Here is a 19,905-nt window from a genome sequence, read left to right as displayed (position 1 = left end):
AGGTATTTACCCAAGAGAAATATCTATTCCAAGATTTGTCCATTAATGTTTGTAGCAGGCTTATTCATAATCATCAAAAACTAGAAACAATCTAAATATCCATTAACTGGCAAATGAGAACCAACTTGTGGTACCTCCATACAATGAACTACTACTCAAAAATAAAAAGAAATAAATTGATTCATGCAACAACAATGAAGAATTTCAAAAGCAATATGCTAAATGAAAAAAGCCAGACACAAAAAAAGCTAGATAGTATAAGATTCAACTTATATGACATTCTGGAAAAGGCAAAACTACTGAGAAAACAAATCATCCCTGGAACTGAAGGCGGTACGAGAGCACTGAGTGGAAAGAGGAAACTTTTTGAGGTGATAAAAATTTATGTCATGTCTGTGCTTGGTGGCTGCCAACTACATATACTTATCAAAATTCATAGGACTGTATACCTTAAAAGTGTGAATTTTATTTTATGTAAATTATACCTCAATAATATTTTTTAAAAGCCAGGAAAATTATAAAAATGAGTATGGGGATCCTTGCCCCGTAGATATCAAAATCTACTCTAAAGATACGGTAATGATGAGTATGTTACCTAAGCAGAAATGAACTGACAGAGATAAATGTAAGGAATTGAGAATCTAAAAATAGACCCAAGTGCAAAAGCGATTGATATGTGATACGATAAAAGGTGACAATTCAACATCTGTGTGGGAAGGACGGACTATTCAATAAATGGTGTTAAAATAACTACCTAAGTATTGGAACAAAATTAATTAGGATTCCTACCTAATTTTGTGTCTAAATAAACGTCAAAAGAGCAAAGATTTCAATCTATAAAGTTATATAAAATAGTAGGCTACATAAGAAAATATTTTAATGAACTTGAGATGGAAAAAACTTTTCTAAGAAAAAAAAGCCAGAAAAGAATAATACTGATAAATTTGAGTACATAAAAAACTTCTGTATGAAAAGAAAGACCAAGCACATCCCTTTAAACAATGTTCATGAACTAATGACAGTTTATAGAGAAAAAAACTGCAATATATAGAGTTAACATGTCCAATACACAAAGTTTCACATACCAATTTTTAAAAAAAGATGAGTCTCTCAATAGACTGTGCAAAGTACATGAACAAATGAATGAAACACAAAAATATGTTAAATCTTAATAATCACTAATAAATGCAAAAAATAACGTAATTTTTCAACAATCAACATGTCAAAGATTTTGAAATCTGAGAAAACTCAGCATTGGAAAGGATGTAAAACAATGGATGGTCTAACATAAAATGAAGGTGGTACAGCAAATTGTTTACCTTTTAGGAAAGCATTATGTATCAAAATTTGAAGGGTACATACCTTTAACATCACCCCCTCCCAGTGACTCAACTTCTAGGACTATCCTAAGAAAGTTGTTAAACAAGTGATTAAATGTATACCTGTCTGGCTACAGCAATTGTAGGGCTGTTTCTGACGTCAATTGTCTAGGTATTCCACCACGCTAGTTGTCAGGCTCTTTTACCTGCCAGTAATCCTGCACCGACTGGGCCGATTGCTGAGCTAGAGCTGGGTCTGGAGTTTCCAGATCCCTTAAGCCCATTCACAGACTGGGTCACAAACCTTTAACACACCAGGATGGGTCACCAGACCCCACACATGCCAGGCTGGGTCACTAGACCCCTTCACGCAGGTCTATGAGCTAGGTAACTGGCCAATAGGTCCTTGGAAGCTGCAGCTTGGAAAGCATGGCTGTGCGGGGCAGATGCCCCAGGCAGATGTGTGCAGCCTGCTCCACTCAAACTACTCTCTTCTCTTTCTCTCCTCTCTTTCTCTCTCTCTCTCACTCTCTCTGAACACAAGAATAGTAACAAAACTAAAAAGATACATTGGCGTACATGCACACTAACCCCCCCCCCCAACACACACACAATTTGCTAACAATGGATGCCGAACCACACCCAACTGGATCTGAGGCAAGGGCCCTGACCAAACTATTCTATTTTCCCAACAATACCTATGAAGTTTTATTTTGGCATCATTTATAATAATGATAAAAAAAAAACAACAACAACTAATGTCCCACAATATGGTATCAGTTAAATACATATCATACAAACATGAATACTAGGTAAGCAATTAGAACTGATGGATACAGATCTACATGCATTGACATGGAACAATATTCCTAACAAACTGCCAAATGAAAACAGGAGGTTGCAGAACACATATGGATTGAGAGTGTGCATAAAAAATTAATCATATATATTTACAGTAGTCTCCCCTTATCTATGGTTTTCTTTCTGCAGTTTTAGTTACCTGTGGTCAACCGCAGTCTGAAAATACTAAATGAAAAATTCCAGAAACAATTCAAAAGTTTTAAATTGCATGCCATTCTGAGTAACATGATGAAATCTTGCATGAGCTCATGAGCCTGGCCACTTGGAGCATGAATCAGCCCTTTGTCCAGTGTATCCACACCATATATGCTACCTGCCCAATACTTACTTAGTAGCCATCTAGGTTAGTGATTGTGTTCAAGTAACCCTTATTTTACTTAATAATGGCCCCAAAACACAATAGGGTCAAATGTGTCCCCCAAAAGTTCATGTGTTGAAAAGTTAATCCCCACTGCAACAGTATTAAGAGGGTGGGAAATCTGATTGTAGAATATCTGAAAGATGGGGCCTTTAAAAGGCAATTAGACTGTGAGGAATGTGTCCTTGTGAATGAATTGATCCATCCATGAAATAATGGTAGTGCTTCTGATGGCTTTAAAAGGAGAGCAAGTGGAGGTTAGCTCTCTCTTGCTCAGCGCATTCTCACCATGTGATACCCTGCATCGCTGCAGAAGGCCCTCAGCAGATGTGTTCCCTGGATTTTGGACTTCCCAACATCCTAAACTTTAAGAAATAAACTTTATTTCTTTATAAATTACCCAATTTCAGGTATTCTATTATAAGCAATAGAAACGGACTAATACAAGTAGTGATGATGGAAATTCAGATATGCCAAAGAGAAGCCGTAAAGTGCTTCTTTAAGTGAAAAGGTGCAAGTTCTCAACTTATTAGGGAAAAAAAAAAAAAAATGTATGCTGAGGTTGCTAAGTCTACAGTAAGAACAAACCTTCCATCCATGAAATAGTGAAGAAGAAAAAAGGAACTTGTGCTAGTATGCTATCACACCTCAAACTACAAAAGTTATGGCCACACTGTGTGGTGTTTAGTTAAGATGTTAAAGGCATTAAATTTGTGGGTGGAAGACATGAACAGAAATGTGTTCTGACTGATGGCAATCAGGTTCGGTACTATCCACAGTTTAAGGCATCCACTAGGGGTCTTGGAATGTATACCCCACAGAAAAGGGGGGACTACTGTATAAAATTCATACATATACAAAAAGAATATGTATAAAAATTATATACATGTACATACTATGTGAAAATATAATCATTAAAACACAGCGACAGTATGATCTGAGATATTTTACTACAGTTTGAATATTTTTACAATAAACATTTTTATAATTACAAAAGTAAATTAGGCAATTTTCATTATGATTACAAAATAACATCACACAATTACAAAATGTCAAATGAGCTTACAAAGAACCTTCAACATTTGGTCTAAACCTCTCACTTTACAGATGAAGACACTTAGAATCACACAGGTTTTGCTGCTTTCATTAAGATCATGAGTTGGTGGTACAGCAAGAATTTGCTCCAAGGCTTCCTGATGCCCTTTCCATTGTACGTTACAAAACATTTATGTTTTCACTCATAATTCTACCTATATAAAAGTATAAAAAACAAGTCAGATTTTACTAAAACTGATTATTGACTCTGTGCTTACATATGGTTGTTATTTTTGAACAGAGAACAATAATTTACAAGATGCCACTATTCTGCAATAAAAAAACATATTTCCTCCTTTACTATATCTACCCATCCCAAATTGTTGGTTAACACAGTTTTTGTAAAAAACAAAACAACAACAAAAAAAACTTGAAAGCATGAATATCGTTTTTGTACTATGTAGTGATAACTTTATTTTTTTGAGGGTAGTGTATACAAAACGGCGATTCTGATAACTCAAAGTGAATCAAACATAATATGATTAGTATTACCCACACAGTTAATTTCCTTTTTAGTTCTCAAGCCATTAATACCTACCTGCCTCTTATGCTCACTTGACAATGCCCACTGTCTTTTAACTACTGGTCAACTTCTCATCCCATTATTACCCTTCTGCTGTTCTCAGTTTCAAATACCTGCCAAAATTTTCCTGAATGACTATCAGGCATCTCTTCTGAGCAGGCAGAAAAGGCTGAAATGTACTGCAACTCATCCATTTCCCAAATATTTATCAAGTACCCAGAGACTGAGGGCCTGACCCAAAAACGAGATAAACACAGACCCATATTTCACAGAACCTATAGACTTAGTGAAGATGACAAACAAGTAACTAAAATGAAGTGAAGAAAGTTAGGATAAAGTTAGGATGGAAGAACAAAATGATATGGGAAGTGACAGCACAGAAATGTAACTTAGACCAGAGAGAGAGTAGCAAAAGTCTCCCTCTCAAGTTGAAACCTAGAAGATGAGTAGACATTAGCTAGGTATAGTAGAAATACAGAGCTGGGAGTGGAAAGATAATGGGTAGAGAAAGTTCTAGGCAGCGGGGTGCTCTAAGGAGAAGCTGAAGAGCTAAACAAGAATTGATAATCCAGATCTGTGGAAGACATTTTAAAGAATTTGAACATCATTCTATAAAGAGAAAAGCAATATGACCAGATATGCATAAGATTTCTAGTTGTCACTCTGGCTATAGCATGGAGAATGAATTGAAAGAGCAAGCACAGATCTAAAATAGGAAGCCAACTAAGGAGGCCGTTGTATTACAACCCAGGTAAGAGATAATGGTAATTGGAACTAAGACTAGCAGAAAGGACAGAAAAATACAGATATGAAAGACAGTGACTAGAAATGACAAAATTTGGCTACAGGTTGGATGAGGGTAGAGGGTAGAATCCAGTTCTCAAGCTTGAGCCAATAGATATATGATGGCACTGAGATATGGAACACACATAGCAAGAAAAATTGGGGTAAAGAAAACTAGAGTTTGAACATATTAATTTTACAATTCTACATCTAATAGTGGTTATGTCAGAGACAGTTGAATATATGTATCTAAAACTCCAGACTGAAATCTGGAGTGTGCTAACAATGGACACTAGAAAAATAACAAGACAATCAGCAAAGCCAGAGAAAAGAGTACAAAAAGCCCAAAACTAAACCAAATGCTGAAATTAGCAGCAGCAGAGATAAAAATGGTGGGGGAAGGGGGGCATGGAGAAAGGAGGGAAGAGGTAAGGACAAATGGAGGTAAACTGTTAGCCCGGAGTAAGGGTTAAGGGACTTCACAGTGTGATGGTTAATTTTGGGTGTCAAGTTAACTAAATTAAAGAATACTTAGAAACCTGGTAAAGCAATATTTTTGTGTGTCTCTACAAGGGTGTTTCCAGAAGAGATTAGCATGTAAACCTGAATGGACTGAGTGGGAAAGATCCACCCACAATATGGGTGTGCACCATCCAATCCAATGGAGGCCCAGAGACAGCAAAAACAGAGGAAAAGGGGAATTTCTCACTCTATTTCCACTTGGAATACACTCATCTCTCCTGTCCACGGACATCCAAATTTGAGACTTCTTCAGCCTTTGGGTTCCAGGATTTACATCAGCAGCACCCTCAGCTCTCAAGCCTTTGGCCTTGGACTGAGAATCACACTACTGGCTTTCCTGGTTCTTCCAGACTTGGACTGAGCCACACTACCAGCATCCAGCTTTCAGATGGCCTATCACGGTACTCCTCAGCCTTCATAATCACGTGGGCTAATTCCCCTAGTATATCCCCTCTCATATACTTATATACATATCCTATTGGTTCTGTCTCTCTGGAGAACCCTAACACAGGGACCATGCCTAATCTTGAGGGTTTTTAAAGGAAAACTTTCAAAAGTTCTGAATAGTTAATTGGTTAACCTAACAAGCAAGGAAGGATCTGAGATTATTTGCTCCTCACAGAAAAAGTAACCATTGCTGCCTGCCACTGAAAGTGGACTTAAAAGGGTCCCCTCCGCACACATATACACAGGCACAAACTAACTTAACAGAATCCCTTCTACGTGGAAAAGTATTTTTAAACCTCACCCACTGACTCGCCACTAACTTTGAATTGTATCTGATAACAAAACTCTAATATAAGATACTTGCCTGCATATCAAACTCAGTTCTCCTGCAGGCCTACCCATAGTTTTTCAATGATATTCTTTTTCTCTCTATCTGAAACTATAGAAATTATCTATGAATCCTACTTTCTTGCTGCATATTTGATAATCAAGATGCCCTATCATATATTCCCTCTCAAAGTCTTTTCCTTTCTGTATCCAGGAGTACCAATCATTTTATGACTAAAACTACTTAACTTTACTAATACAGTAATCTTCAATATCCCTGGTCTCCAATTCTTCTCTCAGCCATTCTATCTTACAAAATGCTGCCAGGTTCCTTATTCCTAAAATACAATTTGAATACATTATCACCTTACTAAAAACTGTACCTTGCTGTGTTGCCCACAAAATGAAGTCTGAACTCCACATCCTGGCAAAAAGGCAGACTGTGGCAGACTTTCAACTGCCATGCCATTTTATCTCCCAACTTTTTACAAAAGCATTAATCCCAACCAAATGGGTCTATTCACAGATCACTGAAAATCCACGAACACTCCCACCTCTAGAATCTTACTCACACCATCTCCCTTCCCCCTGAAAAGCCTGTCTCCATCATCCCCATTTATTTAAATTCTTCTCCTCCTCCAAAGCCCAGTTCACTCATTTGGCAATCTCACAATACAAGGTATAATTCTGAATGAAGGAGATTTTAAAACAAAATTAACATAGTTTGCATAGTAGTTTACAGCTGGACCACCAAAGTCCGACTATCTTAAAGATCTTAAACCTAGCTTTACTACTTATATTTAAATATTCTGAGCTTCCATACAACATTTATAAAAGGCAACTAACTAAACTTTAAAGGAATTGTGAAAATTATATATGACTATATATAAAGTGCTGAGTACAGTTCTATAAATGTTAGCTGCTGTTATTGTTGTTTCTGTCTTCAAGAAGCTTATATTCTAGCTTAAATTGCACCCAATTAATCACTTCATCAGCTTGTAACAAATCTCAAAAGTACTTGACGGAATTTACTAATTCTGACATTCTCATTATTCTCAAATAAGAAAACTGAATAATGGTGAATTTTTATTCCCTTAAGATATAAAGTTCACCAGTGATTCAGCCAGAAAAATGATCTACATCTGCTTTCCAGACTACTGCTGCTCCACATGAAAAACCAATGAAAGTGGCTCTGAATTAAATTAATATCTAAAGAAAATGCATACCCTTTCTATTAAAAAAAAAAAAAAAGCTAACAAAAAATAGCCAAAGAGGGTAGGTAATATTAATTTATTCATTAAAAAGTATTGCACATTTTTTGTTCAGATCAATCACTGAGTGTAAGACAAAGGTCATAACACGATTACTAAAATACCTGGTCTGAAGGAATTTATATAAAATAGTTTAATGAGAATTCATATGGGTATATAGTTAATTTGCTAGGCAACAGAGGACATTATGGAATAGAGATTATAATCTTGAATTATACATAGTATTTAACACACTACATTAGTGTATATTCACAATATTAAAAAACTGGTAGAGGCTTTTTACTTTGGGCCTATGTTATCATTTATGTAAAACATTACTAATTTTAACTGGACTACAACAATCAGTTTTTAACTACAAGTGCTCGGCAAGTAACCTTCCAAAACTCAAACCACGGTGAATTAAGAATTCAAGAAAAGTGTTCACCATAAGATTCTGGTCATACCAATAAACTTACAGTATTTACTTTAGTATCCCAAATCAAAATAGATTGACAAATTTTAATCTTGATATAGGAGTAGCAATTTATTCTGAATTCCCCATCCCCAAAACTAATTAATTTTACATTTAGAAATAATTTTGCATCGTTCTTTAGCCCCCAGTGAAATGAGTGACTCAGGCTGGCATCATTAATTGATAATAAAGCCATTAAGTAAAAGATAGTTGGGGAATTGGATATGCACAAAGCATTACCCCACAGATTACTAGCTAAATGCAAATAGAAAAATGAACCATTACAATAGAAAGACCTAGTGGTCACCTCGACGAAGTGATCAAATTTAGCATCATTAATAATGGGACAACCTGAATATCATATGCCTCCTGATGAGATGCAATATGAAGTACACCTATAAATTATTCTCACTGAAGCTGTTTAATCTGAATTCAATCAAGTCTTTGTACCTAACTTGCACTTTACAAGAAATATAAAGGATCGTGGTAAACATCACCACAATATAACAATTATTTTAAAATTATGAATATAGGAAAATCTACAAGATAAGAGGTATGTTGGACTGGTATCTTCAAAAAGTCAATATCATATTTTTAAAAAATGAGTGGGACAATTCTAGATTAAGGTAAATAGATGTAGTGTGCTTCGAGTACAATTGGGGAACTGAGGGTAACTAGAAGAATTTATACATATATGGACCAACTATATGGTTAATTTCTTAAGTGTTTTAATGCTATTGTGGTTATGTAAGAAGATACCTTTACTTTTAGAACATGCTGGCTGAAAAATTTAAGACAAATATCATGATGTTTGCAATTTACTTTCAAATGATTCAGTAGATAAAATATTAACAGCTGAATCTAGGGGGAAAATCTATACGGGATCACAGTGTTATTCATTCTTTCAACTCTGTACACTTAAAATTTTTTAGAGTAAAAAGTTAGGAAAAAATAAATAACACGAACATTCTCTAAAAGTTCATCTCTACTGTTTAAAGTTCTTCTTCCTGTTTATCACAGCCTAAAGAAAAAAATTAAGTTAACTGTAGCACTGTGTAGTTAGGCTCATACCCTGGCAGAGATGGAGTTGATCTAAATTCTTTACACATTAGCAATGCAACTCTGAGGAAGTTAGGAAAAACTCAGTTTTAATCAAAAAACAATGAGATAATATGGCACATGGCAAGTACTCAATAAATACCTTTTCTTTCTCCCACCCCTCAGTATTTTATTTCCTTCAGCTGATGTGATTGAAAATACAATGACTTCACAGCATCTACTTCAATTAACTGTTATGAGTTTTTGTATTAGTTTGGTTTGCTTTTTTAAATTAATTAATCTTCTGGCATTAAAGAATTAATCTAGGGCCGAGCCCATGGCGCACTCGGGAGAGTGCGGCGCTGGGAGCGCCGCGACACTCCCGCCGTGGGTTCGGATCCTATATAGGAATGGCCGGTGCACTCACTGGCTGAGTACCGGTCATGAAAAAGACAAAAAAAAAAAAAAAAGAATTAATCTAACCCTTGGGCACTGCTGGTGGAATGTAAAATAGTGCAGCTATTATAGGAAACAGTACGGTGATTCCTCAAAAAATTAAAAATAGAATTACCATACAATCCAACAATTCCACTTCTGGATATTTACTCAGAAGAATTGAAAGCACAGACTCAAACAGATATCTGTGCAGCCATGTTCATAGCAGCATTATTCACAATAGCCAAAAGGTGGAAGCAATCCAAATGTCCATCAAGGGATGAATGAATAAACAAAATGTAGTACTATATACATATAACAGAATATTATTCAGCCTTAAAAAGGAAATTCTGACACATGATACAATATGGATAAACCTTGAAGATATTATGCTAAGCAAAATAAGCCAATCACAATAGGACAAATATTTTATAATTCCACTCTCATATGAGATACTTATGAGTATTCATAGAGACAGAAAATAGAATGGCGATTGCCAAGGACTGGGTTGGGGCAAGGGGAAGGAGAAATGGGTAGTTATTTTTAGGGATTACGTAGTTTCAGTTTGGGAAGATGAAAAAAGTTCTAGAGACAGATGTGGTGATGGTTATACAACAATGTAAATGTACTTAATGCCACAAACTATACACTTAAAAATGGTTAAAAACGGTAAATTTTATCTGTGATGGTTAATTTTCTGTGTCAACTTGACTGAGCTAAGGGATGCTCAGATAACTGGTAAAACATTATTTCTAGCTGTGTCTGTGAGGCTATTTCTGGGAAAGACTAGCATTTCAAGCAGTACACTGGGTAAAGAAGATCATCCTCACCAATGTGGCTGGGCATTACCCAATCTGTGGAGGGCAGAAATAGAACAAAAGAGGCAGAAGAATGGCAGATTTGCTCTCTCTGCTTTGAGCTGTACCATCCATCTTTCTCCAGCCTTTAGACACTGGCGCTCCTGGTTCTTGGGCCTTGGGACGCAGACCAGGACTTATACCACTGGGCCCATTGAGCCTCCAGCTCACAAATCGCAGATAGTGGAACTTAGACTCCAAAATCGTATGAGCCAATCCCTCATAATAAATCTCTTTCTATATATCTATATATATCCTATTGGTTCTGTTTCTCCAGAGAACCGTAACACATTATGTTATGTGAATTTTATCACAATGTTTAAAAACAGCTTTTTAAAGAGTTAATATAAAAATATACATGCAAATCTATTCCAGATTGGAGATATGCCAAATTAATGAATAGTTTGGGGGTGAAGATATATGGGAGATATATCAAATTAATAATAGTTTGGGGTAGAGAGAGAATCTCATTCTTTAATATACCTACATAAACAATGAAACTTTATAAGCATTATTAGTTATGTAACGGGAAAAAAATCAGTCCTAGTTATTTTTAAGTAAAATGACATGTCTGGAAGAGGCTTTAAAACGCTGAAGCAAAAAATAAAGATAAATGGAAGAGGAAAGCTGAAACGTGAATTGCAAAATGTTGGTAACTGTTGAAGCAGCATGATGGGCACATGCAGAATTCATTATACCATTCTAATTTCTTTTGTATTAATTAAAAATGTTCACAATAAAAAATTGGATGTTTTCCAATCTATAACTTAAGAAAAAAATAAAACCTACAACATAAAGTATAATGTACTTTTGAAAATTAAAATGTTTTGAAGTTATAAAAATATTAGTTCAGTTGGTAAGAATGCACTTTCATTATTGATTCTAATCATACACACACAAAGATTTTATAAAAGCCACATTTCATCATAATTCTTTTTAGTCTAACAAAAATGAAGTATTTTATTTTTCAATATCCTATCTTAAGTAGTTTATCCATAATTTGAAAAGTTTAATTCACTTGAGGATGGTGAAAAATTAATGACATTTATTATAATCAATTTAAAACCTAAAATATAAAGTTCTTTCAAAAGTTAGTATGGTTCATAATAATACACTAAATATTCTCAGAAATTGGGATACCACAGTTAAATTAGGTTATACCTATTCATGAATTCAGTGACACTAAATGCCTCCAATGTGTGAGGCAGGAAAGAAAGGTTGGGAACTAACATCACTTATGAATGCCTACAATATGCCAGACTCATATAATTCTAACAACCACATTGTGAAAAGGGTATCATCCCTATATAACAGATGTGTATGGGCTCAAAAAGACTAAGTGACTTGACTAATATCACACAAACAGAAACAAATCAAAAATTCATGATGATCTCTTGAAAAATATACCCAAACAATAGGGAAAAAAAGAAATAGAAACACTAAATCCATTTTTGACATAGTTAGGAGATACTACAACTATAACACGAAATGTAATATATAAAGACAGAAAGCTGATGGTGGAATGGTAAATGCCTCAGCATAATAGAAGACAGAGATAATGACAATCTTATTTACACCTCAGAAAAGCTTAGAAACTGGAGGCACTAGGAAAACAAAGGCCAAAACACCTACACACAGTCCTAAGGAAACAAGAGAGGTATGGTCTCCAGCAAAACTGAATCAGAGTAGCTACAGGTTCAGGGGTGTCCCCCACAGAAAAGGGAGAAGTGAAAAACTGGTATGAAAACAGGGAGACTCAATGGAAATTAATGAACTGCGAGACTTGTAGCTTTCTTCCCTCACCAATCTCTAGAACCCTACCATCTAAACTCATTACCTCTGCCAACCCCTCTGCTATGGACTGAATTATGTCTCCCCAAAATTCATGTGTTCAAGCCCTGGGTGACTGAATTAGGAGATAGGGCTTTTAGGAGGTAAGTACGATTAAAAGGCATCTTTCCCTCCATGAGGAATCAATGAGGAAAGGCCATGTGAGCACACAGCAAGATATCTACAGGCCAAGAAAAGAGTCCTCACCAGAACCAGACCATGCTGTCACAATGATCTCAGGCTTTCAGCCTCCAGAACCGTGAGAAAATAAATTTCTGTTGTTTAAGCTGCCCAGTCTATGGTATTTTATTATGGAAGCCCAAGTAACTAAGACACCTCTCCTCTCTCCATCATTCCACCTACACAGAAACAGAAAAATGAAGAACCTTTATCTGAAGAAACTGAAAGCCTTCTTATCCAGCACCCAGAGAAAAGAAATAAAGGTAAAAACATAAGGGTCCATTAATCACTAAGCCCTGCTCATTCATGCCTAGTGAGCTTTCAGCTTTGGTAACTTTCTCTCAAATATGAAGAAACTGCTAAGGATCACACAGATCTGAATAAAGCCTCCAATTGAAAAGAAAGAGACCAAACAAACTTGAAAAAAAAGTTAGAAAAACCAAAATCATTTTAGGGAACAGAAGAAATCAAAGAAACTATACTTAATATCCTTGAAGAGATAACAGAATATGCTGCACCCATTAAAAAGGAGCAAAATTCTATAACACAGGAACAAAGAACAAGAGCTCATTTTTTAAAAAAATTCGTTTTAAAAAGCCGAAATTTGAAAACTCATTGAAAGAATTGAAACATCCCAACTAGAACAATAAACAACTTTTTGGAGATCAGACTTCTCAATATTAACATTGGAAGCCAGTCAGTAATGGAACACCACCTTCAAAATTTTGAGGGAAAACAATTCCAATATAGAAATTTCTCAAAAGCCAAACAACCAAGAGCAAGGGTAAAAACTAAATCCCCCAAAATATACTTCTCACATGCTCTTTCACGTACTGGTAGAGGAAACCAAAGTGAGGGAATAAACCAAGAGGAAGGTATGGGATCCAGAAAAAGGGAATTTAACAGAAGTGAAAGAAATTCCCAGAATGTCAGCTAAGAGAAGTCCCAAGGTGATAGCTATGCAGCAGGTCTAGAGGAAACAATCCAGACTGAAGCAGGAAGGACAGCTACAGAAGGGATGTCTACAGGAATAAATGGAACTGATAAGTTTATCTGACAGATTTGCCCATGTGGAAAATTGTACCGAGAAGCATTTTATGGAGCTGCTGGAGGGTACAGAAAGACTTTGCCGGAGAAAAGTAAGCAAATTAAAAAAAATGAGGCATGAAAAACAAAAGGTTACACAAGAAATCATAGTAAACTATACTCTCACCAGTGACAAATATTTGGACATATAATGAAAATGCTGAATATGAATTTATTTCATCCTAAAATTATAGAATAAAATATTAGAAAGATGAAGAATGTAGTTTGAAAGATCTTCAAATTTACCCATCCCTTTAAAATCACTGACATTTACATGCATAAAATTTTCAATTCTAAGAAAAGCTCCTATTCTCATTAAATTCTGTAACTATACTTTCAAGGCAAAAATGCAGTGAAATGCTCTAGTTTTGTCTTGGAATACCTCACAGCATCATGCTAAGAAAAAAAATAAGGTAATAAATGCAAAGCAAAAACACTAACAAAAACTAGAAGACCTATACAAATTTTATTGGTTACTGGAATCAGTTAAGGTACACTGGTATCTAATGATATGTTTGTTCTGTTGTTTGTCATAATATAATTATAAATGTTGGATACCATCAGTACATGTCTGGTTTTACTCTCTACATTTACCAATTCGATAATTTATTCAGTCTTACAGGAAAATGGGCTGTTAACTCTTCAGTAGATTCTCTCTCTAAGCACAAAACCTGGTTATTTTCTAGTTTTAAAAATATAAAGCGTTTTGCACTTTTTCTTATAAGAAATAAGTTAAACTTTTACTTAATGACTCAGGCTATCATACAAGTCAGCTACAACATTATGACTAGATGGCCTTACAGATTTTAGCTGTGTAAGGCATCAGCCCTCATACTAAATGGGCCTAGACTAATATGCTTTTATAATTCTCTTGCTCATCACTGTTAACTTTCAAATCTACTGTCAATGTTCGCTCCTCTGTCAGGACTGACCCACCTTTTAATTGGTTATGGGATTAAAAAAATTTAATAACCATGTTTCAGACTCAAATAACATTTACTAAATGCCCTGCCAGGCCCTTTCATGTACATGTTTCATTTAATCCCAACAATTTTTGTTAGAATGGTCACCAATGTAAAAATAAAGCAGTTCTAAAGACTTAAAAAACAAAACAAAACCCATACTATAAATAAACAGAAGAGGCTTAATTGTTCAATGAAGTTGTGGGGGGTGTCTAGATCTTTTAGGGGTGTGTATGTGTCTCGGTTTGGTTTTGTTGAGGGAGACTCTGTTTTCCTTGTTTCAGTGTATTTAACTTCCAGTTCTGACTCAGATTGTCTAATCAATGAGCTATGAATAATTGAGGGGTAATTGAACTATGTACAGCCAACTTAGAGCAACACTAAAAAGAGGTACATACCTAAAACAGACGCTTGGTCACCCATTCACTAAGATTTTTACAAAAAGCACAGAGAAATGAGCACTGTATTACAAATTAGGTATTTTATATTCCCAACTGTATCTACACTAAAGGCACATATGTAATCTTGCTATTTTAATACCATTCCTTAAGAATCTTCTCACTTGGTTAAAACAGAACCTCAGTTCAGTTAAACCCAAACTTCAGAAGGATATGAGTACTTACCAAGTTAAGAGGGAAAGATTTTCACATTAAATTTGCCATCAAGACACTGAAAAGTAATCATTTGCTTTCTTAGTTTTTCCTCACTAAAATAGCATTTCTGTCTAAAAAACCAAAAATCTTACAATAGTATTAATACCTAATCACTACTTTTAAAAACCCACATAGGTCGTGGGAAAACATCTTCCTCATATATTAATGTAAAAGCTATCACTGCTTATATTCAGGCTTAATAATGTAAGCAGTAGCCCTCAAAAGAAGGATTCTAAATATAATTCAAAAGAGTGCAAAAATTTCTCACTGTACTCAAATACTAACAGTCAACTCTGTACCCCATAAACGTGCATAAATAAAATTTCTTTAAAAGATTTCTCTTTTATAAACATTTCAATTTAAGGGCTATACCTGTATTCTACATTTTAAGCCAGAACTGTTAAAGACTACTACTTATTTCTTTCTTTTCACTCATTCCAATATTCCGACAAAGTAATACCCACATTCACTTCCTCATTCAGAGAACTTACAAAGAGCAAATGCGCAGTTTACACACCACCAATAAGACTGGTACCTAGATGCTTATGAGCAGACTTCCAGGCACTTATAACTTAAACTTTACATACAACCATTAAAACAAAATATCTTTAAAATACTAACCACCTAAAATTCCTGAGTAAAAGTAACAAATTCCATCCCCAAAACCACTGTCCTAGAAGCAACACTCTCCAAAGCTGACAGATCCTTTACATTGGGCCAGAGTACCCACGCTTCTAAGCGTGTTGTCTACGCTTAGAAGTCAAAGCTTTGCTACAGGCAAAACACATCAAGGAAGAAGTAACACTAATGCCACATACTCTCACGCAGCATTGTTTTAAATTCTGAAAATTAACCATTCCAATTCACACACACAGAATTTTTCAAGATCTAAGCTACCATCAGATCAGCAACGCTAAAACTGCTTGACATTTCATTTTTTCCCAAAAACAAAACCAAAAAAACTTTATGACAACACTGGGTAGCAATTATATTTATAATAAAGATCATTATGAGCTTTAAGCTTGTAATCACACAAAGATCTAATTTTCAGTCTAATGTTGTACTACGGTCAGATCTCTGTGCACCCATAGCTTAAGAGCCAGTTCCACCTACTTTAACGAAATCCTATCTGAAAAATTATACGACTAGCCTACATATAAAAAGAAAACTGATCGTGCCTGAAAAGAACGCTTTAAGAATCTGCCTTTTTCTGATTCTAAAACATTTTGCAGCCAGTTATCTGGCCGAAAAACGTCAAGGCTCCTGATTTTATCATTTGCTGCAGGAAAAAAAGAACATGGCTGCAAAGTCTTTCGGAAGGGTGGTATTTCCAATAGGACCACTCAAAACACTAAAGGATGTGGAGTGGAGAGGAGGCTGAGGGAGGCGGGCACCTTATGAAACAGCACACTTCGGTCCCTGCGCTCTACCTCATTTCCCTAATAGGGATGAAATGCTCAGGCCTCCGGCAGCTTCCAGCTGACGCCAATGCTCTCCACACCCCCCTTTTTTTTTGACAGGATTTGCTGGTGTTGGAGGCTGTGTCACAAATATGAATTCCCGTGATCACGTCTAAACGGACTAATAATCAATCAAGCATCTTTTACAAGACCAACCCCTTCCTCCATCTCGTTTCCTCCAATCTCCCTCCCTAGCCAAACACACTAAAGAGGGTCCTCTAGACCAACTTCCGAAAATCCTGCAGAGCATAAACCGGGAGGAGGAAACGAGACAGAAAATAAGAGTTTCGGCCATTCCTCTCTTTGCGACCGAAATTACAGGCTCCATTTCCTGTCGCCTCGGGGACTGCAAAATCGCCTGAGAACGGGCGCCTCCCGCCCCCTCCAGGCTGGCGCACGCGGCCGCCGCGCTCCCCATTCCCCGGCCCCGCGGGGGCCAGGGGGCGGCGGGGACCCGGGGCGCCCGCCCTCCTCCTAGCTCCCCGCGCCCGCACCCACCTCGCGGCAGCGGCTTCACCTCCCCGTTCTCCTCCCGGGCGGCCCCGCCGGCCTCGCTCGCCCCGCCGAGGCCGTGCCTCCTCCTCTCCTTCTCCCGCTTCTCCTTCGGTCTGCGCGGCTTGGCGTTGGCAGACGAAGCGGCGGCCGGCAGCAGGAGATGGTGAGGCTGAGCGTGCAGCAGCGCAGGAGAGACCAGCAGTTTGCGCGGCACCGGCTGAGACAAGGAAGCGGAGGCTGAGGAGGGGACGGCCGTGCCAGCGGAGAAAGAGAAACTGCTCCGAGAAGAGGACGGGGAGGGGACAGCAGACAGAGCGGCGAAGCTCCAAGACGCGGAGCTGCCATAGCTCTGAGGCGACGGTGCCGCCGCCGCCGCCGGCTGCAGCTGCCTGCTGTTCCCGCCGCTGCCCCCATCCCCGTTCACTCTCCGCGGCGCCTTCTTCTCCTCAGTCCGGACCTTCTTGGAGGAGAGAGGGCCTGGTGGGTCCCGGGAGGAGGGCTGCAGCTTGCCAAACGGTTCTTTCTCCGACACGGCGGCGGCGGCAACAGCAGCGGCGCCGTGCACTGTGCTTGGCGGTTCCGCCATTTTGCGTTCCTGTTGTATTTACTCTCCTCCGCTCCCCGGCGCGGGGTAAGGGGCGGGCCCTCCGGCGAGGGACGGGGGGGCGGAGCGGCCGGGACGCTGGCAGGGCCTTCCATTGGGCGAGCTACGGTGAGGGATCCATCTGGGAACCAATTAAAGGCGCGAACATGAGCCGAAAAGGCGGGATCGCCAGGCGCACCCGCTTTGGAGGTTGGAGCTCCGCCGGGCGCGGCGAGTGGCCCAGCAAACTGCAAGGGGAGGGTTTTCCAGCGGTAGCCAGCGTGAACTTGGGTGACCGGGAAGAACTCCCGGCCCGAACCCCAAAATCTGCCCCGACCAAGGTAGCGATCAACTCTGCCTCCAAGACTCTGTCTTACTTGTACCACTTTCTCTTCCTTTTCCCTGGGGTGCCTTTGGTCTCTCCCTGTCTGCGCGTTCAGAAAGGAGGATTTCGAGGATACTCCGCTCAGAGGAGAAAATTTTGCTGGGAATTTAGTCCTTGTTTTTGTTAGTCGGTAGTTGATTGATGGGAGGGGCTGAAAATCACTTGGTGTGGTGACAAGTTATCTTACTACTGCTATGTTCGAGAACTTTAATGCGTTGGGGGAGATAACTTCCTGCAAACCTAGAACTTACGGATCCTTCCGAGCTTGAAGGTAAGACTGTCCCTGGGTTTGTAGACTTGTTATGACTCTACTGATTGGACCCTTAAAGGTTTTAATTTATAATTATACTTAGACTCGCCAAGAAAAATCTGTTTGCAATATTTATAGATGTTTGAAAAGCAATAGTTTTTTTAATTTTCTGTATTTTAGCGTTTAGTTAGAACCCTGAGTTCGATGTTTTGTAAGCGTGTGCTTTGATTTTTAGCTCAGAAGATAAGGGATTTGGGGAGATGTGTTACAATACGGTTCTAACAATAACAAAGAACACGATTTTAATTTAACTCTTAGGTTTCACATGGATCGGAAAGTCAAAGGAATATATGTAAAAATAAAAGTAGTCAAGTCAGGAGATGACCAGTGAGGATATTTTATGAGTCCTAAGAGGATCCCGTAACTTTCTGGAAACAGTTAAAAGTAATCTTTCAGGAGTACCCACTCTTGTGACCTCAAGAAGTTGGAATTCTTTATTTTGTTTCCCTTTTCCTTTTTTTTTTTTTTTTTTTTTTGATTTTTTGGAGTCAAAATTTAATATTGGTTTATAGACTTATTTATTTTTAGATTCCTCAAAATTTTTTAAGTAATTAAAATATTTACTTCCTTTAATACCTAACAGTGAAAGCAAGTAAAAACTTAGCAATTGGAATTGACTGGCAGCAGATGTCTTTCATGAAGAGTAGCGTCATTGGGAAAGTGGACCTAGAGGATAGGGCTGGAAATCACCTGCTACTCACTAGCTTTGTGGCCTTAGCCAGACTGCTTCACCTGTCAGGACTTCTGGTTTCTTATCTGTTAAATGCATAAATTTAATTACATGATCACTAAGGTCCCTTCCACACTCTAAGCTTTTGCCATATTAAAGAACCTATTCAAAATCACACTGAAACCATTATAATTAAAATAGTTTCTTAATTGTTGACCCTTCTAATCTAGAAAAGTATATAGTGCCTAGAAACTTGCACCACTCATTCCCTCATCTCCTGTACAAAAGCATGGAAAATCTGATTTCTTAAGGGCCCAATTAAAGTGTACTCTCACCTGCATGAATTTGTTACTCTTCACACTATATTACACTATAATACACTGTTATCAGGCCTGGCCCTAAGTTTGTGGAGCCTGGGCAAAAGTGTGGCTATGGAGGCCCATATACCATCTATTTAAAAGTTGTGAACAAGATAAACTATTACAAAATATATTCTATTCTACTACCTTGACAAATCCACTTTCAGAATGTTCTGGAAGACTGGATTTAAATTTAGAATTCTGAGTCCCTGAGTGACCCCACTTCCTTCCCATCCCCAGCTGCTTCACCCACCACACGAAGGGGGGCCACACATGCACCCAAAATGTCTAAGCTTATGTGCATATCCCCCACCCCTGGAGTAGTGATGTACACTCCACACTTCAGTCTGCCCTCAGATCTAGGTCATCTAAAAGGGGAGGCTCCAGGCAGACATGGCCCCTTGACCTCATGGATTCCTTGCCCTTTGCAGTAGGAGAAGGGCCAAGCTGACAGGGGCCCCTCACCCAGGTCTAAGAGCAGGTCTGTTATAAAACATGCTTGATTGCCTGGTTTCTTTCCTGTATAATGAGCCATTCCTTTTCAACTAGATCACTCCTAGCAACATTTAAGTAGGAGAGAATTTTTACCATTATCACCAATTCCTTTTGCCATAATCTCTTTACTAGTGCTAAAACCATTCACTC

At 37.9% G+C, this 19,905-nt stretch overlaps 1 protein-coding gene across 1 annotated transcript in view; it reads right to left on the bottom strand.

The window, feature by feature from the left end:
- RSBN1L (round spermatid basic protein 1 like) overlaps positions 1 to 17,539 on the bottom strand; it is a 73,656-nt gene extending 56,117 nt beyond the window's left edge. The window contains exon 1 of the mRNA XM_063100180.1: positions 16,957 to 17,539. Within this exon, the coding sequence (XP_062956250.1) occupies positions 16,957 to 17,539 (583 nt within the window). The remainder of the gene's footprint in view (positions 1 to 16,956) is intronic.
- Positions 17,540 to 19,905: the final 2,366 nt, after the last annotated feature.

This window comes from Cynocephalus volans, chromosome 6, assembly GCF_027409185.1.
Source record: "Cynocephalus volans isolate mCynVol1 chromosome 6, mCynVol1.pri, whole genome shotgun sequence".
NCBI classification, from domain to species: domain Eukaryota; kingdom Metazoa; phylum Chordata; class Mammalia; order Dermoptera; family Cynocephalidae; genus Cynocephalus; species Cynocephalus volans.
This window is presented reverse-complemented; position numbering and strand designations above follow the sequence as displayed.